Source organism: Strix aluco, chromosome 5 (genome assembly GCF_031877795.1).
Source record: "Strix aluco isolate bStrAlu1 chromosome 5, bStrAlu1.hap1, whole genome shotgun sequence".
Taxonomy (NCBI): Eukaryota; Metazoa; Chordata; class Aves; order Strigiformes; family Strigidae; genus Strix; species Strix aluco.
Window position 1 is genome coordinate 6,091,116 of NC_133935.1, and position 27,350 is coordinate 6,118,465.

General features: G+C 38.4%; 1 protein-coding gene across 2 annotated transcripts in view; it reads left to right on the top strand.

Moving 5' to 3' along the window:
- ANO2 (anoctamin 2) overlaps positions 1 to 27,350 on the top strand; it is a 195,504-nt gene that overhangs the window by 158,327 nt on the left and 9,827 nt on the right. For both annotated transcript variants that reach the window (XM_074825701.1, XM_074825702.1), the window contains 7 exons: positions 1,752 to 1,863; positions 3,210 to 3,267; positions 4,133 to 4,233; positions 13,276 to 13,424; positions 24,292 to 24,444; positions 24,553 to 24,605; positions 26,267 to 26,448. In XM_074825701.1, coding sequence (XP_074681802.1) covers positions 1,752 to 1,863; positions 3,210 to 3,267; positions 4,133 to 4,233; positions 13,276 to 13,424; positions 24,292 to 24,444; positions 24,553 to 24,605; positions 26,267 to 26,448 — 808 coding nt within the window. The remainder of the gene's footprint in view (positions 1 to 1,751; positions 1,864 to 3,209; positions 3,268 to 4,132; positions 4,234 to 13,275; positions 13,425 to 24,291; positions 24,445 to 24,552; positions 24,606 to 26,266; positions 26,449 to 27,350) is intronic.

Here is a 27,350-nt window from a genome sequence, read left to right on the forward strand (position 1 = left end):
TTTCATCCAGGGGCTGAGCTCATCTTTGTGGGAGTTCTCCATAAGGGAAAGGCTAGGATTTTTCTCCTTCAAATTAAAAGCTGCCCCACTGTTACTTGATATTCCTGTTGCCTTGAGCTGTTGTCCTGAGGATCTCTCCAGCATATGGGGTCATCTACAAATTGTTCAAATCCTTTGAAGGTTTAACGAAGCTTTTCTATATGTATAGGTGAATGATGGCTTAGGGCTCACCAGATTGTGTATTGACCTTTTATGAAAATCTGGTTGAAAGTATCACAAATAAAGCTGGGCAGTGAGGACTCATTGGAGCTTTGCTTTAGTGCTCAAATAAACAACATGCTTCTTTTTTAAGAACAAATCCCAGAGCAACCAAAACACCCAAATTATGCCCCAAAACAAAACTGTACAAGTACAGCAGTATTTTTAATGAAGTTCTTAAAGGCAGAGCTCTGGATCTACCTTACTATTTCACACTTCCATTATGCTACAGAAATGCAGTCAAGAATATGCCACAATACAATTACCTGCTCTCACATTAGTTAACAGCTCAGGATGAGCATGGCAATACAAGAATTTAACTCACTTAGAATCTTTAAAAAAAGATCCTATTGTCAACTGGGAAAGCCTCTGTCTCATACCTATGTATTCTAGAAAATTCCATAGAAATTGGAAATAAATCTGGGAACGGAGTAATGAATACTGAAAATGTTTAAAACACATTTTTACAAGTTATCTAAAGAAGTCTAGAAAAGTAGAATATATATACAGTGAATGGAGAAGCATTAGTAAAAATGTGCATTTATTTTGCATGGCAGTTGACAATTCACTTAATGCCTTATTCAGAAAGGTACTTAGTCTTGGTTTTAGCGTTAAGCACATTAGCAATCTCATAGAAAAAAGGCTTGTGCACACAGATTTAAGAAGGCTTTTAAGGTGTTTTTTCTGGATGAAAGTCTTTGTACTTTGCTTTCATCATTCATAAATTGAGAATATTAATGCTTTGTTATTTCAGTTGTGTAACTGATAAACTTATGTATGTTAAGATGCGTATGCTTATACGTATTAAAGCCATTTATACTGCTTTAGCTTTATGCAATTGAATATCAAGAGCCAATTATTTTTTTCTTCAAACTCCAGATAGATAGTAGAACCACGTAAATATATAATAATTATTTTTATCTATCTATTATTATTAATAATAATATATACATTATGTTAATAAAATCTATTTAATTATATTATATAGTTAATAATATAATAGATGTCACAGTAAATGACAGAGGAGGTTTGTGCTAAGATTTCACAGATGTGGCCTAAAGCAGGGGAAGGTGATAGGGTCTGCCCAGGTCTCTCAGCAACGCATTGAAAAAGACTGGAAAAGAAGTGAGGTATTGTCAGGTCCAGACCAGGCGTCAGGATCTGTTAGGTTTTTTTGTCACCAGGGTACTGGACAGACAACCGTGAGCAACTTGGGATAAGCTGTCAGAGGTCTATCAGAGAATCAAGGTCATTATGTTGTCATTATTAATGTTTCTATCAAAGAACCTTCAATTTCCATCTGGAAATCTGGAAAGACTCTCTGGAAATAAGGAGTCAGTAACAGAGGTATTGTGCATTGGTACAAATTAAAAGTAAAAGAGAAAAACAGTATGAGCTCAAAGTTTGGAGTTTAGTATTGTATTTGCAGATATCAGGGATGTTTACATATTTACTAATTGATTTCTCTGGTTTACTTTTTCCCCCCCTGCCAGAGGTACCAAAAACAGAGAAAACCTTTGAGGAGAGACTGATTTTGAAGGCGTTCTTACTCAAGTTTGTGAATTCTTATGCACCAATTTTTTATGTTGCCTTTTTTAAAGGAAGGTAGGATAAACGTCCTTTACATATAGATATTTAAGTATATAGATATTCATGTGCGTATATATGTGTCTATATTAGTGGATCTGTGCTTAAAAACGGGCACAAAGGGCTACATAACTAAGCCTGGGACTGTCCACCTTCACCAGCTATGAAAAATAAACATGGTTGTCTAAAGCTTTCTTTTGAATAGCAGGGCATGATGTTGAGTATTGTCCTGTCTCTCTTCTAAGTAGAGCATTGTTCTGAAATGCAACCATTTTAGTTCACTTTCTAAAATAAGAATAATCCACACCTCAGAAAATAATTCCTTTTAGTTAAAAAGGGTGTTGCATTTATGAGTAAACAATGTTGCTTACAGGTCTTCACTTTTCACATTTTAGCAAATTTTTCTTGAACCATCACTTAGTTAAGAAAGATTTTCCTGTTTAATTTAAAATTATGGAACTACTTTCTCTACTACTTTCTCAACATTTTGCACTATTCGCTCATATCAAGTTAAATTAAGAAATTGTTATAGTCAACTGGAAGTTGCATGTTTTGGCAAATGAACGGATTGACCAAAAAGCTAATTCAGCTGTCCTGCTAAATAAGTGTGACTTCCTATGGGTTCACGATCGTTGTCGTTTGGGACTCAGTTATCCACAGTGTAATACATGCTTTTAAATGGGAAGCTTAAAATGATTGTTTGCTAAAACTTTGGCAAAAATGTTTAAAACATCTTCTGGATTCTGTTTCAGACCATTTTTCTGTTCCTTTTGGGGGCTGTAAAGTATACTAATCTATACTCTTCAGTAATCCTATTCAACATCATTGATTTAAGAATTAATGATACATTTTACAAGTGGTTTTAAATATTGTAAGACATTAATGAAAAATATCACCAATTTCTTTCATTTTTAACCATTTTTTTTTTTTTGTGTTGTATGTTTATAATAAAATCAATCTCACTGTTTCTCCCTGTGTAGTCAGAAGACCCTTGACTGTGTATAGATGAGTAAATAACTCTATTCAGGGCATTACTCAGATGCAAGAGAATGTGAGTTAGGATATGTTTTCCCAGTTTATTTTGTGATCTCTAATCAAGAGAGGGAGATTATTATTATGTTAGAGCACAGAAAAATATTTTATTAAAATTATTTCATCAAGATGTAGTAGAAAAGCATTTGTAGAGGCCTACTACTTTGAAATAATTTTAAATAATCGAAGTTGAATAGGAGTCGAGTCTCTTAAAATTCATGTTGAAGTAGCTAGTTCTGAAATATTTTAGGTAATATGAATGAATGGTTACGTTGTTAAAGTTAACTTTTTTCCTATTTTTATATTATTTCATATATTGTTATTGCTTTCAGATTTGTTGGCCGTCCTGGACATTATGTATATGTGTTTGATGGTTATCGAATGGAAGAGGTAAGTACATCTGAAATTCAAACAAAAAAATCCTTCACAAAAAGAGATATGCATGCAGTGTATTCACTGGAATTTAGACAATAACGTAAAAATAGAAAACATGTTAAAACAAGATGTTAGATCTTCAACATAAATAGACAACCCCCAAATTTTCCCACTGGGGCACCTGTATCTTCTCTCTTTCTGCAGTTCTGAGTACTTTGCAGTCTATCTTAGGTGAAGCTTCACCATTTCTATGCTTTACAACTGAGCACTATGGTGCGAACAGATTAAATGATTTGACCAAGGTCAGTGGGAGACCTGTGGCAGAGACAGAATTTGAATCTGGCTTCACATTCTGTAAATCACTAGAAGCATAGCAATTTTAGTAGCCTAAAAAACTATAGCCATTTTGTGCTAAACCTGTAAACATTTATTTTTTAAAAAATTCCTTTTAACTGCTGTGGGTATTCCCTTTAAAATCAATAGACGTGCTCAAGGTTTTACAATAAAGCTTACACATAAGTCTTTGCAAGATTGAAGACTTTCTCCCCCCCTGGGAGACATCAGGTTGGAAGAGTACTGGTGATACTGCATTATGTTTATTACATTGATTATATAGTAAATATTTTAAAAGGAAATATAGTAGCCCCTGGGCACATTAAGTTATTTCAGAGCTCTGCATATTTTCCATAATGCAGTTTTATGAGTGGAGATGAAATACCTTGTTAAGGGTAGAACTGCAATGATCAATGAGCTCCGTGCTCCTGCACAAATTGGTGGCACGGGTGGCAGACACATATAGACATCAATAGCTCTTCCAAGTGGGTACTTTTAAATTAATTCTTCTACTCCCTTCACACTCTACGGTTTTGTTTAATTACAGTGTGCTCCAGGAGGCTGTTTGATGGAGCTCTGCATTCAGCTGAGCATCATTATGCTTGGAAAACAACTGATTCAAAACAACCTGTTTGAAATTGGAATCCCGTATGTATCCCAGCCTTCTCCATTACCATGCATTATTCCTATGACACTGTAAATTAAAGCCTTGATCCTTATTCAGCTGAATGGGACTTCTGCCACTGACTTCAGTGGGTTCTAATTGAATGTGATGATAAATCATGTTTTTGGTTGTGATGAAATGATCTGGCTGTATTTTATGTTGAATAATTGGCTATATCTGCAGTAAATGGCTTAAAGAAAGTGATTGAATATATTAAATAATTGATCTAAATTAATTTTAGAAACCTGGGAAAACAGGCAAGGTATGATAGATCTCTTGGGAAGTTTTAGAGAAGCTTTCAGAGTTGCAGCATTGAATACAAATTAGTATAAAGTGGAGGAGAGATGACATGGAGAAAAGCAATAGCTCATAAAAGATGTTAAAATGTATTACTTGATCTATGACTGTTTTATGGGTTTACAGATGAAATCCACACATTTCTAAGGTGCCTGTATGTCAGTATGTGGCTGTATGATGGAGGAGCTAGAGTATGGGAGAGATGCTAACATGCTGCTCAGTGACTCTCTGCCACAGAAAGCTTAGTGCACAGTGTCCTCTGCTCCAAAGACAGCAAGAAATCTTTCTTGGTCTGTCTCCAGCGCCAAGAGGATCTTCAGACACTGAGAATCCGCTGAGGATGTCCTGCTCCTGCCTCTTGGGAGGTTTGCTCTCGGTTCTTTTCACTGAAACATCCTTGGTGGTGGCAGTGGTCTGTGAAATGTTGTATTAGATGAAGAGTCTGGCTTACACACAAGCCTCAACTCCACTGAAGTTAGTCAGAAACTTTCACCTCTGGTGTCAGTAGCTTTTGGATCACATCCATAAGAAAGGCCTTGAAGATGCTAACTAGAAACCAAGATGAGTGATTCTTGAAAGATTATGAAATGTTTTTAAAATGAGCCTTCCTCCCTTTCCCTAGCAAGAACTTTTTTTTGGAAGTGATTTAAATAGGGAGCAAAAAAATATTCCCAAACAAATCAAATATTTCATTATTCTTGTGTCAAAGTTCAATAGGGAGGCCTGTTTTCTGTCTACATTTCACTGAGTTTACAGTTTATTTTGAGAAAAGGGTGGTAAATCATTCCCAAAATATCTGACATGTTGAAGGCTTAAAGCTTTCTCAGTGTAAACCTGGTGTGATTTTTTTTCCCGTCTTTCAAAAACTTACTGCTACTGGACTTTTTTAATGGGGATTTTATGATGTTAGAAATACTCTATTTATTATTTTTGATTCATGAAGGCAGAGGCCGATCCAGTCCAAACAGAAAATTCCTGTCAAATTATTTCTCAGTTCCCTCACTGCAACTCTTGGTGCAAGAATGTGACAATTTCATCCCATTTTTCTCCCTCACAGTTCTGCCAACAACCTATGGCGACTTCAGTTTAAAAAACTGAATAACTGCTTAAAAACATACTTTGGTCTTCTCCTTCCCAGAGAAATACCTCATTTCAGTCACAATGCTATCTTGTCATCCTGAAATAAGCACACCTGGTTTTCCTTTGCTTGTCTACATTCTCAAGAAAATCACGTGTGTATCTGTAGGGCTCGGCCCTTCTCACCGGACCTGTTTGCACCAAGAGAAGCACAGTGCTTTACTGAACACTTAATTAAATCAGAATTAGGCTTGTATTTCTGCACGGACCACTCTGCTGGTTTGGACTAGGATCCTTAGTGGTGCTCTATTCTACTTCATCTGCTCCACATACAGAGGAACACAGACCACTTTGAGTACCAATCAATCAGATTTTCAGAGGGCTGTGTATAGGTCTGTTGAACACATATAAACCCAGACCAAAAGGGACTCCAAACATGCATGTGTTGCACAAGTAGCAGTTCTGGCATGTCTGTGTCTCACATGTAATCTACTGTGTCTATACATGCTGTTGTTAGGAGATGTGACATGTATAGATAAACATACCCTCGATCTCTGCCCTCCAGCCTTCTCGTCTGGCTTCCTACTGTGTGCTATTCTTTCTATTCTGCTACCTATTTTCCTTGGTCAACTCTTACAGTCAGCTCATCTCCTCTGTTTGATCATCCTTTTTCTACCAATAAGTTTTTTATTTTCCTTCCCAGGATATTTCTGTCTTCATTGGGCCCTTGTTTTATTTTCCTGTGTCTACTTTTGCACAGGCTATACAGTGTGATGAACTGTCCTCTTGTAGCAGAAAGATAGATCAGTCTTTTCTATCTCCAGTTTCAGCAGCTGCATTTATTTTTCCCCTTGCCTTGTGCCTCTTTGAAGGGGATGAGAGTCAGAGTGAATAGCACAGATTCTTCCACTGGCTCCCTGTGTTTTCACTGAGGGCAGAGCACGAGTGCTGCCATCAACCCTACCCATATGAAGGGGCAGAAGGGACTATCATAAATGGTGATTTGTTCTTCAGAATCTGGAACTGTCCTCTATATGTCTGTAACATGGAAGTATCTCTCTGCTAAGTTATATGATGACCCAGATCAAAAGAGTTTTCTTCCTTATTGAAATCTCAGGATTTCAGGATTATTTTCAGAATACCTTTTGATTTCATTCACCACAAAACCCAAGGCATTTTAATTGTTTTGCAGAATATCGCAAAGCCTTACTCTCATTCGCTCTCTCTTTCCCTCAAAAATACTACTAAGTAGATGGTAGACTGAGTTTATAGGCAGCAGACATCCATTATGTCTCTAGTTCCCCAAATGTTCTTGCAATTGGGAACCATCATTCAATGTCTTCATTCTGGCTTACCCACGGTCAGTGTTGTGTTAGGAGTTATGAAATCAAACTTCAGATGGCAGCCCTGCACGGTTTGTGGTGATTGGGACACATCCTTGCTTTTTCCTTCAACATTTCTGGAGAAACTGCTGCACAGCTATGACAGATGTGAATTGCTGATCTTCTAAACCTTTCTGTGATTTCTTTTTCAATTTCTACACCCAAGAATATCAAAACAGCTAGGTAAGTGCAACAACATTTGAATTATAGAAAACTAAGGCTTCTTGAATGGAAATGTGTGTTCTGTGGGGCTGGAATTCACAAGTTTAACAGATGTAGATATGCTATAGTTCACTCAGATGTGTCACATACCATAATTCTTTTACTGTTGCCACAGGAATTGACCCTAAAAGGCTGCAGGGCTTGAGAGCCTTAACCTAGAGTTCCTTTAAGACTCCTTTTCTTCAGTTCTGTTTTTCTGAACTTATTGAAAAAAATCCGTGTGGTTATTTTATTACTCTCTGTCTTTGACCTTGGTGATAAACCCTTAGGGTGAAATTCTGGCCCTATTGAAGTCAACGGCAAAACTCCCACTGACTTTAGTGGGACCATGATTTTGGCCTTTCAATTCAATATCAGTTTCCATCACTTCAAAATGCACTTAAATATGCTGGATGTGAATACCAAGAGTTAATAGAATCAGTTTAAAGACACCCTTTCATAGCTATTACCTTTCATGTTGCTTTTCACCTTTAATAAATTATTCTTAATTAATGGGATTTTTTTTTTTTTTCCTGGTCTTGGTTGTTGTTTTCTTCTGTTTGAGAAATCAATAAATCCCAAACACAACTGAAACTCCTGTAGATTCCAGAAGGTCTGAATATGCCAAGGAAATATGACTGTACCATAAATTTGTGGAACAGAATGAGAGATTAAAGTCCTTTCATTCTCTCCCTGCCTCCTTCTTGTACACCCTGTCTGTGAATATGAGAAGATCTTTTCTTATGTGAACAGACTGTAGGAATATGACTGAAGAAAAGCCTGGATCTTCAGTGCTCCTTCCCCAAAGCAGCAAACAAAATTACAGGCAAGGACACAAGATTCTGGGTCACTGCATTTCCTTTTCAATAGACACAAGCACTCCAGCTACTCAACTTAATTGTCTTTTCTGCCTAGGTTTCTCCCTGTACCCTTTTCTATCATGCTACAAAGGAGAAAGCATCAACTGGAAGGATAGCTTTAAAAACCACCTAATATAAATAATCATCCATGGCAGCTGGATTCTAGGGGTTTTCAGTCTTTTCATGTAGAGTCTCTCTTGGCATCTCTGTTCTAAAAAGTATTGCCTTGCAGTACTTCAGATCCAGTTCTTGGTGACTGTCACAAGGGATCTGCCTTTGCAGAACTCAAGGGCATTTGTTAACTGAGAGTCTTGAGAAATTGGTAAACTGATCCTCACTTCCGATCCTTCTGGTGAGCTCTGGTGGAGATGCATCATGAGGACTACACAGCCATCGAAGACGCAAAGACTTGCGTCAACAAAATTATTTTTCTGAATCTGTCCTATTTCAACCTGCCCCCCAGCTGTCCCACCTCTCCAGCCTCTATGTTCCACTCTGTCTCACTATACAAATTTCTTATTTTTCACAAGTCATCATCATGTCTTCCCCTAAATCCCCCAAGTTCTGCTACTCCTTTTTACTGTATAGAGCAACAGTTGAGCCATCTCTCTGTTTTTTTAAAAGAAGGCTTCATGTAAGTGCACCGTGTGCTTGCAGCCCAGCCAGGATCACTTTGGTTTTGATTTCTCTCTTCTTTTCCTCAACTTTTTTCTCAAAAGCTTGTGGGTTCTTCAGGGGTGGAGCATTTTCCTGTAGTAATTGGATGGTCTCTTCAGATGCTGATTATCTTACATAATGTGATCTTATTGGTTATATTAGGAATTAGGAGCAGCATAACTAAACCACATTCCCACCTCTTATGTAACACAATAGTTTGGTGTCAATACCTTGTGAGAAACTACAGCATCATTTTTAACTGCTCTAGACATAGCCTTCTGACAAAAACCTGTTCTTCATTTTCTTTCTCCCTGATCTTCATTCTTCCTTCATGCTATTCAGTCGCCTTAAGAATGTATCTTGCTTTTTGATATTCACTGACAAAAGCACCATAAATAATGGCTTTTCTACAGTTCTACAGTTTTCTCTGTACAAGTTCTAGTGGGGTCATGAAACTTTGCTGCCTGTGCCTCTTCAGCACAAAGCTTCTCGGAGGCTCATCCTGAATGGGCAAAACTACCTCTTTCTCACTTGTGGGGCTGCCTGGCATGCAGAAATCAGAACCTAAAATAGCTCTTGATTATCATTGTCTGTCAACTTTGTTTAAAAATGTTGATCTGAGAAATTAAAAGACAGGTTTCACACAAGTTCATTTAAAAAGCTTACTCAGTTTTAATACCACAATCATATGTGCAGCTATAGAGTTCTGCAAAACTCATTTTCATTGCCCTACTGCTGAATAACACTGTGCAAATCCCTGTTCTCTGTTCCTTTAACTTTCTGACACATTTCTGTTTGGTCTCAAACTTCACATGCTTGGATATGACACAAAGGTACACTTTTTGTGGAAAATTTGGAAGAGTTAGTTTGGCTTGCTTTCAGTTAGTTGATCCTTTAAAAAATTACATAAAAATAAGAACATTCTTCAAAGCTTAACTCAAAATGGTTATAGGTGCCACTCCTCATGCCTGCCTTATAGATAGTGAGATGAAAAATTAAAAATTATTCCGAGTAACTGACCCCTGGATTTAGTGTATTCTCAAATAAACATTAAAAACAACAACTATTGTTTTAGTTACTGAATTCTCAGGGGAGTTATCTGTATGCATTAAACTCCATAACTCGACTCCGTGGTGCTATAACCAGAGGATTAGATCACACATGTACAGACTTCACATCTCAACACACCCAAATTTTATCTCAGCTGCTGCACAGTGACAGCAAGATGCTCTTCAACCTCATCTGCCCATGGAAATGTGAGGGACATTTATAGCTCATATTATTTTATTGGAACAGAAATCAGCACCGTCTTGAACTTATTGTTCACTGTCCTCTGAGAGTCCCTCACATTAGAAAATTAATTGGGATATGGTGGAAGAGCATCCTGGGAATTCTTTGATTGTTTTAAATCCTGCCCCCTGTCTCCTACCCTGCAAATACTATATCACCTCTGTCACAGACAAGTTCCCTTGATTGCCATAAAAGCAGAGGAGGGGGGAAAGGAAATTTTAGTGTCTTGAAATGGCTGAGTTTGCATGATGTAGGAGGTAAATGTCTTTGTCAGGATTCATCTAATCCTTTTTTTTTTGAAGTATTTTAAATCTGCCCATCCTTTTATTAAAACTGAATGTTCTGGGTATTGAAAGTACTTTCTTAGCCCCAGTATATCTGGATATTGCCAAAGGACTGAGGATGTTACCATCAGTCTTATGAGCTACATCTTAGCTGCACCTGGAACAAAAGCTGATCTGTTGGATTTTGTAGCTTTGTGATCGTGGGACTGATAGGCCCTGATGCAATCTAGATCTGTTTTAAGAGTGCCTGCCAATCCCCATTTCCTCCGTACTGGTGATGAAATTGAACGGGTCCTGTAAGCACTGGTCAACGTGGAAATTCTTCAGTCACTGTGGTCATTCTCAGGCTGCTGTAGAGCCTTGTGGTGACACGGTGTTCCTGTGTGGCTCAGTGTATATTCAGGAACAAAGCAATAAACCTACCCAGGAAAGCCTTTAGTGTGTCTGCCAGCTAGTCTTGCCCTGATACTTAAGCCAGGGTCTGAGAAAGTGGTTCTACTTAACTGAAAGGTGCAAATGAAACCCCTACCATTTCCCCATACGCTCCTGTCTCCAGGCCACACACCTCTAGTTCAAAGGATTTATCGCAAGCTGTGGGGGAAAAGTTTGTGGGAGAGCCCTGCTTACACTATTGGCAAAACATCACTGGAATTAGTCTGGATTTTCACTCATATGGCACATATGTGAAGAACTATAAAATAATGTTGTGCATATTTGTGAAAGGCAAAGTTCATCTGCAAAATGAAGACATAAAATAAGTATAAATCTTTATGTTTTATGCTAATTCAACTGTATTTCGCTTCCTTGATTTTGAAGAAATATCTCATTCTATTGCATTTTTCCACAGGAATTTCTCAATGGTAAAATAGCATGAAGTTTTTGATGCATATGCTTTTAAAATGTCATCTGTGGGGGGCACTGAGAATACTTTACTCTTATTTTACAGACGAATTCATTTTATTCTGGGACTATACTACTTATGAAATTCATATATTTGTCAGTGTCGTGAAATTTGTATCCCCATCTCAGTGGGACAGTGACTGATACTACTATTCCTACAGAGGTCCAAAGAAATACTTGCACCAATAATTGCTCACCCATGTGAGTAATTTATAGTCTGGCCAAAATGGACAATGTTATTGTAAAATGTGGTCAAAATGAGAACCTCTGATACAATCTTTTCTGATCTATGGGAGCTGGGAGACAACCGGTCTATATTTACTTAAGAAATAGTAGAAGACAGTTTTGCTTTTCTGCTTCAGAGGCAGTGAAAACTCACCAGCATAGTTGGTCTTGCAAGACATATATTTTTCAGGTAGCAGAAATATTTTCTGACTGAAATTAAGAATTTCCAAGTCTCACCGTAACAGTGGTTCCACCTTTCCACAGTGGTTCCACCTTTATACACACTGTGGCATATCTGAAAGAAAATTCAGAACCTCTAAAACTCTTGTGAGAAATCTCTGAAGGAAGATTATATGGTTGTGCAAGTACATAAAGCAGCTAACTCTTGGTGAAGTGAGTTTTTCAGGGCTGACATAGATCTGCAATACTTTGCCTTATACATGATCAGTAAACTCTCAGGAAAAAAAAATTACTTCAAAAATATATATTTTTCCCATAAGCGTTCAAGGAATGTTTAAATTTTGATGTTAGTAGTCATAGAATTCTGTAGTTTCCAGTGGCTTAGAATAAAGGTGCAGAGAAGTTTCAGTGAGTTCCAGTTCTTCCCCAGTGAGTTCCAGAATGGGCTGCACTGTGTAGTACTGAATAGGCTGTTACTGCATATACCCCAAGTGACACTTTTGTAGCAATAATTTCTTACTGAATCCAAAGTGACTAAGGCAGGATTTCTGTTTGTGTGTAACACGAATGATACACCTCTCTGAGACCAAATTCTGCTGACCTTGCTGAAACTCACTCATGAATGTGATTCTCTGTATTAGTTTGAACCCTGTTTGCACGTTAGGTAGAAGCAAGGGAATTGCATTTCTCCAGGATGAAAGATCATTAGTAAAATTAAGACATTGTTTATACTTAACATTTCATCGGTACATATTTTATTATTTTTATTAGTTGTAGCACCATTTTGGTTAAATATAAGAGTGCTTCGCCATTCAGGTTCCACAAGCAGTATCGTTTTTTGTCAGTTTAGAGGAACTCAGGTACATGTGCTTGTGACAAGGGAGCACTGGAATCTGAAAAGCTGCAGGTGTCTTTTGGTGGCCACAGGGCTGGCTTTAAGTTAATAATATTCATTTTTAGAGTCCTAAATGGCTTTGAACCTATCAGTATCTTGGAGACACTTCTTTTTTTGATGCTGCAGATTTATTAGCAGAGGTGCTCATTTCCTTTGCTTTGAAAACCAGACAATTTTTCTGCTAAAATGTCCACCAGGTTTAGGATTCAGTACATTCTTTCACCCTCTTTGTTTGGCAACATGTCTGGCCATTTTGACCTTAAAAGTACTATATTAGAAGTTCCCAAGTTTAATGGTGAGAGAAAAGTGCACCAGTGCTAGATATGTGGTATGAAGGTATCACATTACCTTCTGGTATTTTGTTTGTTTCTTTCTTTCTTTCTTAAGGGAGAGGTGCTCCATGTGGTGTTTTTGAGAGTGTTACTTATTACTAATATTATTTAGGTCCAAGGTGCTTGAGCTTCGTGAAGATGCCCATTCAACATGCACCTAGAGAGAAAGAATTATGAAGAAGTACTGTGTTCGAGTCCATTTTAACAGGGTTATGCTGTGGTAACTTTCCTCTTGACACATGGAAACAGAAACTGCTGCCCCCAGCAGCCGGTCACCTACCTGGCAATAAGCAGCATCAGAACTTCATAGGATGGTGTAAACTAAGCCTATGGGGCACCAAAGTAATATGATATACATTTTCTGTTGCTGTGAAAAGACCTGGGCCAAATCATGAAGGGAAAAAAAAAAAAAGAGACTTGGTTCAATCTCAACTTCTGTTCCTCAGGAAGCTAAAGAAGCTCTTCAGGAAGCTGAAAGATGAAAGAACTGAGCCAAAGGAAACAGACACCAACCAATCAAAGGACCCTCAGCAATGGGATCTTGATTACAGCTTGGAACCTTTCACTGGGCTGACTCCAGAATACATGGAAATGAGTAAGTTTCCTGAATTCCCTTTCCCTTTCTGCAATAACCATAGCTTGACATAGGACCAATCACTGTATGTCACTGTATATAATATGTCATAAATTGTTGTGATAAAGGAGGAAAAGGAGAAGAAATTTTTTTGCAAGGAGGAAAAAACCCAAAACACTTGTAGTTTGCAGAAATTACATGCAAGACAGCAGGGCTATAAGACATTACCAGCATAGCAACAATGATGGGTCCTAGTGTCTGTTAAAACTTAACTGTGAGAGTCCAGTGTTCCCAGCTGAGAAAGGTGCATAGAAACCATTCAGCCACAGAATCACAAAATAGCTAAGGTTGGAAGGCACCTCTGGAGATCATCTAGTCCAACCCCCTGCTCAAAGCAGGGTCAGCTAGAAGAGGTTGCTCAGGCACATGTCCAGTTGGGTTTTGAATATTTCCAGGGATGAAGACTCTACAATATCTCTGTGCAACCTGTTCCAGAATTTGATCACCCTTGGAATAAAAAAGGTTTTCCTTATGTCTAAATTGCATTTCCTGTATTTCAATTTGTGCCCATTCCCTCTTATCCTTTCACTGGGCACTCTTGAGAGGAGTCTAACTCTGTCTTTTTAAATCCATCCAAGAGGTGTTTGAACACATTGGTAAGATCCCCCTGAGACTTCTCTTCTTGTGGTGTAACAATCCCAGCTCTCTCAGCTTCTCCTTGTACATCAGGTCCTCCAATCCCTTAATCATCTTAGTGGCTCTTCACTGGATTCACTGCAGTGTGTCCATGTCTGATTTCTACTGGGGAACACAGAACTGGAAAGAGCACTCCAGGTATGGTCGCAGTAGCGTTGAGTAGTGGGGAAGGATCCCCTCTCTTGACCTGCTGGCAATGCTCTTCCTAATGCACCCCAGAAGGATATTGGCCTTCTTTGTAGCTATGGTACATTGCTCATTCATGTTCAACATGGTGTCCACAAGGACACCCAGGCCCTTTTTTGCAGAGTTGCTTCCCAGCTAGTTAGTTCCTAGTGTCTACTGGTGCTTGGGGTTATTCCTCCCCAGGAGCAAGACTTTGCGTTTTCCTTTGCTGAATTTTGTGAGATTCCTCTTGGACCATTTCTCCAGCCTCTTGAGGTCCTTCTCAAAGGCAGCACAACTATCTGGTATAACTCCTCCTAAAATTAAAATCACTCATTAATATTTCAAATGTAGTAAAAATATGTAGATTTCAAAATATAAATGTGTATTTTCTCATAGAAGTAAATTACCCTTTACAACAGAAAACTGTAGGAATATCTTTTTAGATTACCTAGTTCATGACTGAAGGTTATATGACATTGAATCACGTACAGAGCATTCCCAGTGATGCTTAAATTAAAATCCACACATGTATACAACAGGAGAGAACCTTCAGGTTATAGGAGCTTCTCAGTCAGCTGAAAGAGACAGTGGAAAGGAGAGTTGTTATTCCCATTTTACTCATGGAGATCTGCAGCATGCAGGTATTGAGTTGGCCACACTTTCTAAGGAAATCTAGGGCACACTTGGGAATTATTTCTCAGCCTCCCACCTTTCATACCAGTTCTGTAACCAGCACATTCTCTAGTTTTTTTAAATAGCATGTGCGTACTTCCTCTTCATGCATCACCCTGATGGAGTGACTGACATCACTACTGGTGTGCATGGCCAGACATTTGGTCATCTTTCAAGCCCATGTAAAGTAGGAGGTAGGAGCAACTCTATTAAAGTCAGTAGTCTACTTTTGTAAAGATGGTGCCCGCCATGTGTATGTCATCAATATGTTCGTATGTGCTTGCTGTTTTCATGATTACTTATATTGCTGCTAAACTATGGCAGAGATCAATTGTTTTTCAAGGTTGCTCCACAGTTTATTTTTCCACGTTAGAGGAGATAAGTATGTTGGTGGAAACCCAGGTAGAACTGGAAGCAATTCTTTGTTGTAGTGGCAAGATATCACCAGTTATATATTTGGTAATCACACCATCACGTCAAGGAGAGAGCAGTTTCTGATTTACAAAAGCTGGACCTTCTGCTTCACAGAAACGCCCCTCTAAAGATGCAATGTCTGTCAGAGAAGAACTGTATGCACTATCTGCAGGTGTGGATTGCTGACATCTTAGTCACTTGATCCATCATTTGCATATCGTTAAATTCTCTGATTTAGGATCTGAGGTCAGTGTGGCCACTGTAAGTCATTTGAGATGCAGCATTCAAGAAAGAAACTTTAAAGCACTGAGTTTGTTCAAATAAAACATCATTAATAATTTATTTTCATTTTAACACATTTGACACTGTGCTATTGTGCTCAGTAGTCCCTTTTTCATCTTGATTGCAAGATGAACAAGAGAAAATGTAACTCCATAGTCCAAAGTTGCGCTGATATTTATGAAATGATGTTTGAAATTCTGACTACACTATCTGTCCAGTATAAATAGACACAGAGAGCAAACCCAACAACTAGGCATTTTTGGTATAATTCTGCTTTGTAAGGAGTCCTCTGTTGATTCCTCTCAGCTTTCACTGAGATCGTTTGATCACATTTATCTTCATGCATCCACTTACACTCATCCACTGCTCCAGCAGGAACAGGTCAAACACTGGGATAAAGGAGTACACTACAGTTGAATTGGCTGAGGACAAGTATCAAGCATCTGATAGAGAATTCCAATGTGAAATATATACATGCCTTCCTTCTCATTCTAAAGCGTGTTTGTTATAAACTCCAAGGAGTATCTCTGTGACTCAACAGAACCCAGGAGGATAAAGGTGCAAATAATTGCCAAATAACTCAGTCCTGCAGCCCTGGGACACAATCCAACTTCAGCTGTCCTCAGGGAAATGAACCTGAGAGGAAGTAGCACACAGGGATGCTAGGGAGTAAGAGGCCAGGCTCTTCACACCAGATGCAAATCAGAATTGCAGTGTACCCCTCAGCCCTGTAGCTGCCTCATGAGTAAACCCTGGAGAGGCAGGGAAGGAGAAAGGGAAAATGGTATGAGTGGGGGAGGAGGGAGAGAAATAATCTAGGCAAACCCAAGCTTTAGGGCATAAAAGTATTCAGGAGAGAACCACAGCTTGTCAATGGGCATGTTATCTAAAACCAGACATCTGTTAAATATTGTATGTGACAACTTCTGTTTTAACAAGACACTGTTCTCAAAACATCTGAAAGAGAATGCATTTTATGACAAAAAAAAAAAAATGAACACCATGTATGGTTTCTCTCTCTATATATATAAAAATAACTTGATTTATAGATATAATTTATAATATATTCATAAATGTATATATGGGATTTTAAATTATGATGGATTTATATAGATATATAAATATGTAAGTGTGTAGAAGTATTTTATATAAAGGCAGTTCTGGGGATCTATTTTATGGATAAGTTTATGGACTGAACCTTACCTTCTGTAGTGCCATTAAGTTGACATAAAGAAGCCTGCACCTGCCATCATCTCCCTCTCAATTATTTCAACTCACCTTGGTATCTGCTGGTGTGTTGCATCCTCTACTACTTTATCCCCTTCTGCACATGATGATACTTTTTTGAAAAATTCTCCTTTAGGACTGATTTTTTCCACACATTATTTCAGCCCAAGATGACTTTTCCTCCTGGAAACTTTAAGCAAACTTCTTTGTAATTTTTTGAGTTAAACAATGGTGGAAAAATATAGACATTTCCCCTTGTAAACATTTTCATATGTTTTTATGCTCAGGCATAACTCAGAAATGTCTACACTTTAACATCCAAAATTTCCTGCTTAGCTAGTTCTCTCTAAGGACAAGGAACTTTCGTTATTGGTAATAAACAAACTGAATAAATACAACTGTTTATAAATATTTAATTTCTTGTCCTTACACATCTGTGGTAGTTGATCTTGATCATTCTGGGAGCTAGAGCACGCGATTCGTTGCAGCATGAATGGCTAATGATAGTGAAAGCCACTGGCAGGGTAAGGAGGAGCCAGACTTCTTCCCAGTTATAATGGGCCAGAGACTGCTGAGTACACTCTGTGATAACCAAGAAGCGTGGCTGACTGTTACAGAAGCAGGATGGAGCCTTGAGCATGTTATGAACTAGAATATCCCATTTTCCAAGCATTATATACTGGTGCTTTCTCCTAATTGTAGTTGGACCTATTGCAAAGCACCCAGGTGTGGGAGGAAACTCTTTCCTCTCTCTGTTATGTGTGGCAAACTCCCATTACATCTGAGATGATGCTGTCACCCTGATTTGAGATGTCTGTGTAGGAGATCACCCTTGATTCATTGATAAGGACAGCACTGAAATGCAGAGGTCTGCCTTGTTGGAATAACTTGTAGTAGCAGGGTCTAAGCTACTAATGTTATAAATCACTGGACACTAAGCCTGTATTTTAGATTAGTCCCTTGTGCCTAGATCATAAACAATGTTGAGTGCCTCATCCTGCAGTCATTCAGGGATAACTACATAGATGCCCTGAAAATGAATGGATGAATTACTAACCCAAACATTTCTTTACAACTAGAATTAGCTTCTCAAGTGAAGAGACGAGCTCACTGAGCCTTGCAGTGTGCCACAGTGAGCTATGCCCTGCCCGTGGGATTGGAGACAAATGTGCAGCAAACGAAACCCAAGCTGCACCTCCCCAGCCCGCTGGTTGCCGAGGGTCCATAGCACTGCGCTCAGCTGTCAGGTTCACTGCGGAGTGGCTCAGACCACCCACGCCGACAGGAAGCACTTCGTGCAGCTCGGCACTGAACCTGTCAGCTGGGATTGTTGTGAAGGGCATCGAGCTGAAATGGTGAGGCAAGAGGCAGTTACACAGCTTATTTACCTGTTTTTCTAAATTTGATTTGAGAGGGGGAGGGAAGGGAAACAACGCAGTAAGTGCAGAAGAAGCTTTTATTCCCCTTAAATTGCTTAAAGAGGCAGAATGACTGGGATGTAAGAAGAGGTATGATATTAAGGAGAAGAGAGAAATCTGGTTGCTCTTTCAGAATTTAGCTCTTAATTTTCACACTAATTTACTCAGGCAATCTCCGACTTGGTGGCTGTGGAGCCCTGTGGAGAAGGATTGAGGGTACTGAGTGATTAGAAGATGGACATGAGCCAGCAATGTACTCTCACAGCCCAAAAGAGCAACCATATCCTGGGCTACATCAAGAGCAGTGTGGCCAGCAGGTCGAGGGAGGGGATTCTCCCCCTCTAATTCTCTCTTGTGAGACCCTCCCTGCAGTGTTGTGTCCAGCTCTGGGGCGCCCAACATAAGAAAGACACGAACCTGCTCAAGTGGGTCCAGAGGAGGCCACAAGGATGATCAGAGGGATGGAACACCTCTCCTATGAAGACAGACTGAGAGAGTTGGGGTTGTTCAGCCTGGAGAAGGGAGACCTTATTGCAGCCTTTCAATGCTCAAAGAGGGCTTATAAGAAAGATGGGGACAAACAAGGGGTAATGCCTTTAAATGAAAAGAGGGTAGATTCAGATTAGATATAAGGAAGAAATTTTTTACAATTAGGGTGATAAAACAGAGAGCTGGTAGATGCCCCGTCCCTGTAAACATTCAAGGTCAGGCTGGACGGGGCTCTGAGCAACCTGATCTAGTTGAAGATGTCCCTGCTCAGCGCGAGGGGGATTGTAATAGATGACCTTTAAAGGTCGCTTCCAACCCAAACTATTCTATAATTCTATGATTTAGTTTTAATGTAAAAGTCATATATAAATCTAAAAAAAGAGAAAATATAAGAAGATAACCCCCAAAGTCTACAAGTCAGGCAGACTTCCATTGACCTCACTGGCATTTTACAGATGCCAGTAGTGTGGGAAGAAGAGGTGAACACTTCACCATGGCAAATAAACTCTTAAGTTTTCCTTTGGGGGAAGCTTTTGTGGGTAATTTCTCCAGTGAGCTGAACTCTGAATCTGATTTCCATCAGCAGACTGTGTTGAACTTCTTTCTTGAACAGGCCTTGTCAGTCAATAGCATGTCTGCACATAGTTTTGATTTGCACCAGTGAAATTTCTGATGACTGTTTGTTTTGATATTATTAACTGATATATATTTATACTTTTTAGCAGTCACTCTTCAGCAGGGACACTCTTAATGTTCCTAAGTGATCCGAAAATTTTGCTCAAGGAATCCTGAAACATAAATTGTCACTGTTAACGTGTCAAATTTGTCATTAGTACATCCTGTTTCTAAAACTCTTTAATGACTTTTGACCCAGCCCAATATACCAGACCACATGCATTCCCCAAGTACGTAGCATGTATAGCAATTTCCTCATCCAGCTGATAGCAAGTTTGCAACATGTGTAACTAGGCTGCAGTGATAGGAGTTGGCAAGCAATTGATGTTTAGAGTAGCAAGAAATACTGCTAATGAAACAGACCTTACGAAATTGGCTCCAAAACCAGCTAAATGATGCACGTGAATGTGTGAAATTTATAACACTACTGTTTTCTTGAGAAGAAACTGACATCAGCAATGACTTTCAGATTCTTATTTCATTCTGTCTTCCCTTCTCCAGTCTAACTCCTTCAAGAGTCTAATTAACTAGAAACATTTTTTCTCAAAGAGAAATAATAATAAAGGGTTTCATCATCCAACTTCTGTTAAAAATCAAGGGCAAAACTTCCTTTTGAATTTTAAGAAGAAAATGATGAGATCCAATGTTTGTAGCTACCGACTACCATAAGGATTAATTTTAGAGGTTTGGAAGAATTTCCCCTAAAGCAGGAAAAGCCATCAAAAAGGCAATGTGTGAGGCAGCAAAAGGAAAAAAAAAAAATAAAAAAAAATAAAAGGAATCATTGAAGAGGAACCTACTTTTTTCTATAATCTCTATAATGAGGATGGATTTGAAAATACCAACTCAGCCTGTTGTGTGTAGGCTTGTTGCATACATTTATTACCAAGGAGTAGTAAATTACACCTTTTCCTTAGTTTCTCAGCCAAGTTTGGCTGTATATTGAAAAGTTCTTTTTAGGACTTGGAAAGTCATTTTGCACAGGAGTGATTCTTCCATTGTTTACTTCCAGTCACACATGATCCTATGACAGATATTATTGCTACAGAAGTAAGGAAGAAAGCAACAGAATCATAAAAAAAAATTATCTTAGGTTAAGTTTTGGTGTAAAAGATACTAGGGTTACACACACTACTCCCTGTGTAAATCTGATAGAACCTGAGTGATATTCACCATGTAAGGTTTTATGCCAGGGGCTGGTCTGTATCCCTTACACAAGAACACTAGCCAGCACTCTCCAGATCCATAATTTAAAAGCCTTGATCTGTGCCCTTAATCATAATTTGAAGACCAGAGTTAGAGGGACAGCATGTGCTGTCTTTGTTGGGGTTGGCCCTGTTCAGACCCTGTGGACAGAGGAACAGCTTCTGTGAAAAGTGGACTTCTGAGAAGTGCTGTCAGCTGAGAGATTTCTCTTGATGCTGTTTGTCTTTTATAGTTTTTGTCTCAGGGCCCAGCCAGCTTAAGCCTGGATGAGACGTTGCAGATGTGGCATCAGGTGTTGAGAACCTCATGGGCTGGCTCTGAGGCCTTTACCTCTTTCCTGCTTAAATCAGACAGTAAAAATGACTTGTACTGAGCACCAATAGTCTGTGGTTTGGGGTTTTTCTCTCATCAGAAATAGAGTCTGTGACAGTGAGAGCACATCTAGTCTCCTGCTTTGATGGCCCAGGAGAAGGTGCTATTTCCCATGTCCTTGACCTCCCCTTATACACAACCTTCAATCATTTTGTTCACTAGCTTGTGCCATGAGGCTGGGTGATGTTTATCTCTGTTGTCTCCAGGATGTCCTAACAGGCAAGTAAGAAAGCTACAAAAGAGGCTGTATGTCCAGAGGTCCAACTCCTAGCACAGGTCTCTTTAGCCATTTGCCTCAAAGCACAGGAGAATAATCACCCAAGTCAGGTAGGGCTCCTATGTGGGGTCATGGGGTTGTACGTGAATGTTGAAAGAGCTTTGTGTGGAGACCTTGTGGCATAAGTGTGAACACAAAAAGAGTATTCTAGGGTTGCCATCAAGTCCTCCAGACAAAAATAGGATGTCTTGGTGTCAGCTGTCCTTGATGGAACGGTCTTTGTGAGTGCCCTAAAAGTATTGTAAATGTTTCCACTGTGACTGGACAGGCATCCACAGACCTCCAGAACGCTGTGACTAGATTGCTTCTGGGACCTGAACTGTACAGAAGGGATTCTTCTCTTTTTAATCCATGCAGCTTTGCTAACATATTTGTTTTTACAAACACAGACCGAACTAAACAAGTACCTTTAAATTGCCGAGGCTGTTCACAGACTGCTTGTTTTGAATGATTGTTTGCTAGTTTACTACACAAGACAGTCTAAATTATGGCGTGCTTGGTTTTGTTTTGGGGTTTTTTTGCCTGCTTTTTGTATCACTCACACTTTCATAAAAAGGAGGCTAGAAGATTGAAGAGATTTCAAGATGGCCACACAAACATTTCTGGTGTAGAGTTTTCTATGAAGACATATTTACACAACTGTTCAGAAGTCCTTTGCATACCTTGAACATTCTTTCATGAACTTGAAAAAAAATTAAACTGCATTTTCCCAGGCAATGAATAAAGGGGCTGCAAACAACATCAAAGCAAATGCGTGTGTGGTTTATACTTAAAGCATTGCAAATTCCTCTTTTTTTTTTTTTTTTTTTTTTTTTAACAGAAACCTCCCAGCTCTATTCCTGCTAAATTCACTTAAAACCAAATAAGGGATATTTTGGTGCTATGTATTTTTCTAAGTACTTCACAGTTTTTTGGGACATTACTCTAACATCTGTTTTTATTTCCTTGTTAATTCCTTTTCCTGACTCTGAACATAAAATATTCAGGAAAGTATGATTTCAAGGATAGGATGTTTGCATGCTTTGAGAAAGCTCCATCTTAGTGTATGTTAGGATATACTCTTTATCTCAAAGCAAAACAATGAGAATGAAAATCAAGAGGACATACATGTAATAGAGAGAGATAATACTTTACTGTGTAAATATTTTGTCACTGAGAAGAGAAATGCAGGAATGTCAGTCAGAAGACTTGCAATCTGCAAACAAAAAAAGATGCATGCAAAAGAAGATCCTGGAGAAAGCTGTTTTATCAGTTAGTTGTAGGCTGTGACAACAGCGCCTAAGGAAAGTATTTTAAAGTAAACAGTTGTACTGTGTAAACCCCCAATTTTCACAAAAAGTGCAACAAATTCCTCCCATAGTAGAAAGAGAACGTATACAGGGATTTACCAAAAAAAATAGAAGCCACAATAAATCAGGCCTCATACATGCCAACCCTTTTTCTATACTACTATTTATTTAATTCTGAAGTGTAAAACACAGTTAGATTTATTAGTTTAATCTTACTGGGAATACTGCCTTTGCATTTGGACAGCATGCTTTTCAGTCTCTCCTCTTCTTTTACTCCTCATTAGTTTTCTCTGGTAATAAACCTCTCTCACTTCCCTGAAGTATTAATTTAAAATAATGCAGCATTTTTACAAGGAAATGATCCAGTCTCATGAGTAACATTCACCACTGATGCCTCCTTCTTTCCATGGAAGACACAGCCTTTTAGGCAATTTGTTAATTCCTCAGCACCTTGAAGAAAAAAAAAAAAAAAAAGTCAACCCTTTTCAGATGCTAATTGTACCCAAACGAGATTTACTCAGATGAGGTAGATCATGAAGTGCCACTGAAGGAAGGAGAAATTAAGGATACTCTTCCCACCCAAAAAGTGAAGAAACTTGCTTAGAGCTTTTCTACTACGTCATTCCAAGCATCTCTAGAACACTGAGACTTGTCAGAAAAACACAGTTGTGTCAGCATTGTGCTTTTTCATGGTGCCATTAGTTCCTTAGCTGCTTAGAAGATAATTTATTTGCATCTGCATTTGTCTAGGTCATCCTATGCCCTACAAAAGAGACATAATTCACTCGGAAAACGATGTGTTGGTTTTGTTTATATCATTATACTATGGATGCTGAGCTGAACTCTGTGGTGCTACTCTTGTTCCTAGAACAAGATGATGCAAAATGTGTCATCCACTTCAAAGTGAGAGGGTTTTCTCTGGTTGGTTGGTTGGTTAGTTGTTTTATTCCCCTGTGGAAGAAGCCAGGCTTATTAGTTGTGTATCTGTTTTAGATTCTAGTTCATGGAGAACTCAGGAGGTCTGTGCTTCACTGCGATACTACTTGTGCTTTAGGACCAGTGAACTAGTGCTTTCTTTCTCCCAAACTACTTTACCCAAATCGCAAACCCAGAAAAAAAAAAAAAAAACAGTGACAATAGCATTCTCCTTTGCTAGGACTTAAAGAGGAAGATTTCTAACTTTGGAGGATATCAGTGACATAGGGAGGGATGACAATGCTATATGACACCACAGGCTCATGCATCCACAAAGATACTTATTCTGCTCCTGCTCTTGACAGATTGCCACCAAATTTTTCATAGGAATCTGAGAAGAAACAGTGACCCCTTGTAGATCTTCTCCTCTTGCTTGCTTGTGTATCATTTTCCTTACAGGCAAAAGGACAGGGAACAACATCACGGTCTTAATCAGTTAATTATATATAAATGCAGAATACATGCCGAACCCTTTGTCCTTTATTAAATTTATTATTTACTTTGGCTGTGCCTATGCTAGAGACTAGGAGCATTATTAGAAGCATTCATAAAGCATAGTGGCAAACGTTTCTCCCTTTCATAGACTTGTTTGGTGATATTTATTACTGGGACCAAATTGTGGAGTTTTATGGGTTTTGTAACCCACAAAACTCATCAACAATTTGCTGTCAGCTGCATTTACCAGCTCCCTTCAGAAGATCAAAAACCATTTCATATTTCTCTTCCAGTTATCCAGTTTGGCTTTGTCACACTTTTTGTTGCCTCCTTCCCTCTGGCACCTCTCTTTGCTTTTCTGAACAACATCATCGAAGTCCGGCTTGATGCAAAAAAGTTTGTTACTGAACTGAGGAGGCCAGACACAGTAAGAGCAAAAGATATAGGTAAGTAATGAAAACAAACACATTACAGTGAAGATAACACCAAAAATTCAATAAGAAAGAAGAAAAATTATAGTAAATCCATTAATAAGTTCTGTTTTTCACTTCCAGGAATTTGGTATAACATTTTGAGTGGTATTGGAAAGTTTTCAGTTATCATTAATGTAAGTATTTGGTTATACCAGTTTCTAACCATGATCTTGGGAGCTTACATTGTCCCTCTAATGGAATTTAAAAGTGAAGTCTAGTTTTCTCAATTGCTATAAAATACAATAAAATCTAAATTATCCAGTTCATTATTGTGCAAGTGTAAAACATGAATTAATTACAAACGAGATGACCATTCACTCATCTCCTTCTCTCTATCCTTGTGTTATGTAGCACAGGAAGACTAATTCATATAAGTATTTCTGTAAGAGTAGCTTTTTTTGTTTGTTTGTTTTGGGTTACACACTCCCCAGGCTAAAAAATCTTAATGGAAAAACATAGTATTTCATAGAACAAGAACATAATGCATGTCTGATATACAGATATATTATGTTTATTGTTCTACATGTATTCCTTTAAGTAAAATTTTCCTGTACATGCTTTAAGATAAAAAAGACTCATGCCCCAGGAGTTTAATCATAATACTATCTGGTGGGTTTTTGACCCACAGATCATAGAATCATAAAATCATTTAGGTTGGAAAAGAACTTTAACTGTAAAATAACAAAGACAAACACATCAAAGCACTTTAGAAAGGCAGATGGTGATCACAACTGAACGGGAAACTTGTGCAGAGGTGTTATGCAACTTATCTAGTACAATAGCTTCTGGCACAACACCACTCTGTAGCAGTATGCAAGCTATCATTGCAACTGGGAGGACTATAATGCCTCCAGAGAAGCATGGGTGGAGCACTATTCACTTATGGCTAGGCAGTTTCCAGGATCTAAGGTAGGAAATCTGTGCAGCCCTGCACATACCCATAATTTTGCTGTCAGGCACATATTTCAGGTTTCCAGCACTGATCTGTGCTGGATGAGCAAAACTCTGCAGCCTCTTGGTTTTATCTGAATACACTTTGCAGATTTATGATCCTTGATTATTTTCTGTGCCAAACAAATGCTGGATATTTTTATTTCCTTGGGATTCCATTAAAATATCAGTTCACTACTTTTTCTTTACAGAAATGTAAACATGTGCATACTGAATTTAAAAAAAAATAGTGAATGTCCTGTTCTGCTTCTCCACCTGAATAGTATTGATGCGGAAGAACTATTTAGCAAAATGTAGTTTTAAATGAATTTAATGAATTCTTATTGATATGATCTAGATACTTCTGCGTCTCACTTCACTAATATACCAGTTTTATACCAGCATGAGATCCACTGATGTCAGATGTGTTAATCCTGATGCAGAGGGGAAAATGGAGGATGACTACCTCACAGACAACTTGTTTATCTCAGATAACACTGTGTAACTACACCAAATGATACCAGCTAGCTATTATGTCGTGTAGGTTTTGAAAACTAGTGATAGACCTCCTAAAGGCTCCAGGGATTAAAAGAGTTGGAGAAATGTACAGCACATTAATTGCTTTTGCTACTCTGTGCTCTAAGAAATATTCTACTTCCCTAAGTACAACCTTGCCCTGGAGAGACAGAGCAGGTCACTGTGCATTTATATATGTTCTGTACCAGGTCTGGCCATTTAACTCTCACTTCATTACCACTCTAAACTTACTTGAACATGAAAATTATCACCTGAATTCACTTAATCTGAAACATGTTAGACATAGATTCATGACGCTGTTATTTGGTTGGGTTTTTTTTCCTCTCAGGCTTTTGTAATTGCTGTCACATCTGATTTCATTCCACGCCTTATGTATCAATATGCATACAGTCAAAATGGAACCATGCATGGCTTCATCAATCACACGCTCTCATACTTCAATGTCAGTCATCTCAAGGCTGGAACACAGCCAGAAAACTCCCCATTTGCACATGATGTTTTATTCTGCAGGTAAAGTACTTTTAATGACAGTTTGTATAGTCAAAGTAATTTCTTTGGGTCTTTTGTCAGACAATATTTTTCCAAGTGGGAACTGATAATATTTGTGCCTTTAAAAAGACAATTTTAATAGTATGGCTTTTAGAATATTCTCACTATGTTAGAAGGTTCTTAGAAGTTTTTTTTTCCAATACATTAAAAGGTAAAAGAAACAATTTACGCAGACTTACTCAAATAAAAAAAATCCTTTCTTTATTGAAAGACATAACTTTCATTAAAAACAATGAGTTTTTAAAATGGACACCTACTAACTAGAACCAGGCTTTCTTTTTCTTTATTAAGTTCAGTGTTTACTTAATGAGATCTGAGTTTTCAATATATTCTGCCCATCTTTAAAACCTGCACCATTCCCCATCTACATGGTTTACATTTCAGATTCACTGTTTCAGACTGGGGAAACAAGGCTTGACTTCTTTTAAGGTCCAAAACGTTCTAATACACTGCTCCCGTAGTGCAGATACCTATGGAGTAGTTCCAGTTTGCATGAGAAAACACTAACATGGTTCCAGGGCTCTCAAAGTAACCTTGACTTTTTATAAATATATGCAGAAATTCAAAGAGCTGTTTTCAGGTAGTGAAACCCAATGCTCTTCAAATCTGAGCTCCCTGTGTCAGTGCTATATTCAACAGCCTGCCTCACCTTCCTTTTGGACTCCCTTGAAATCACACTGTGCTTAGCCTCGCAATGGCAAGAAACGATCACAAAACTCACTCGTCCATTTTCTTTGGAAGAATAGCTTTCATTTATGTGGTTTTTACTACACACAGGTCTTTAATTAACTTCCCTTTTTTTAATGCATAATCTGCATAACTTCGCTGTCTTTCTCTGATGTATGGCAAGGTGTTTGAATCTA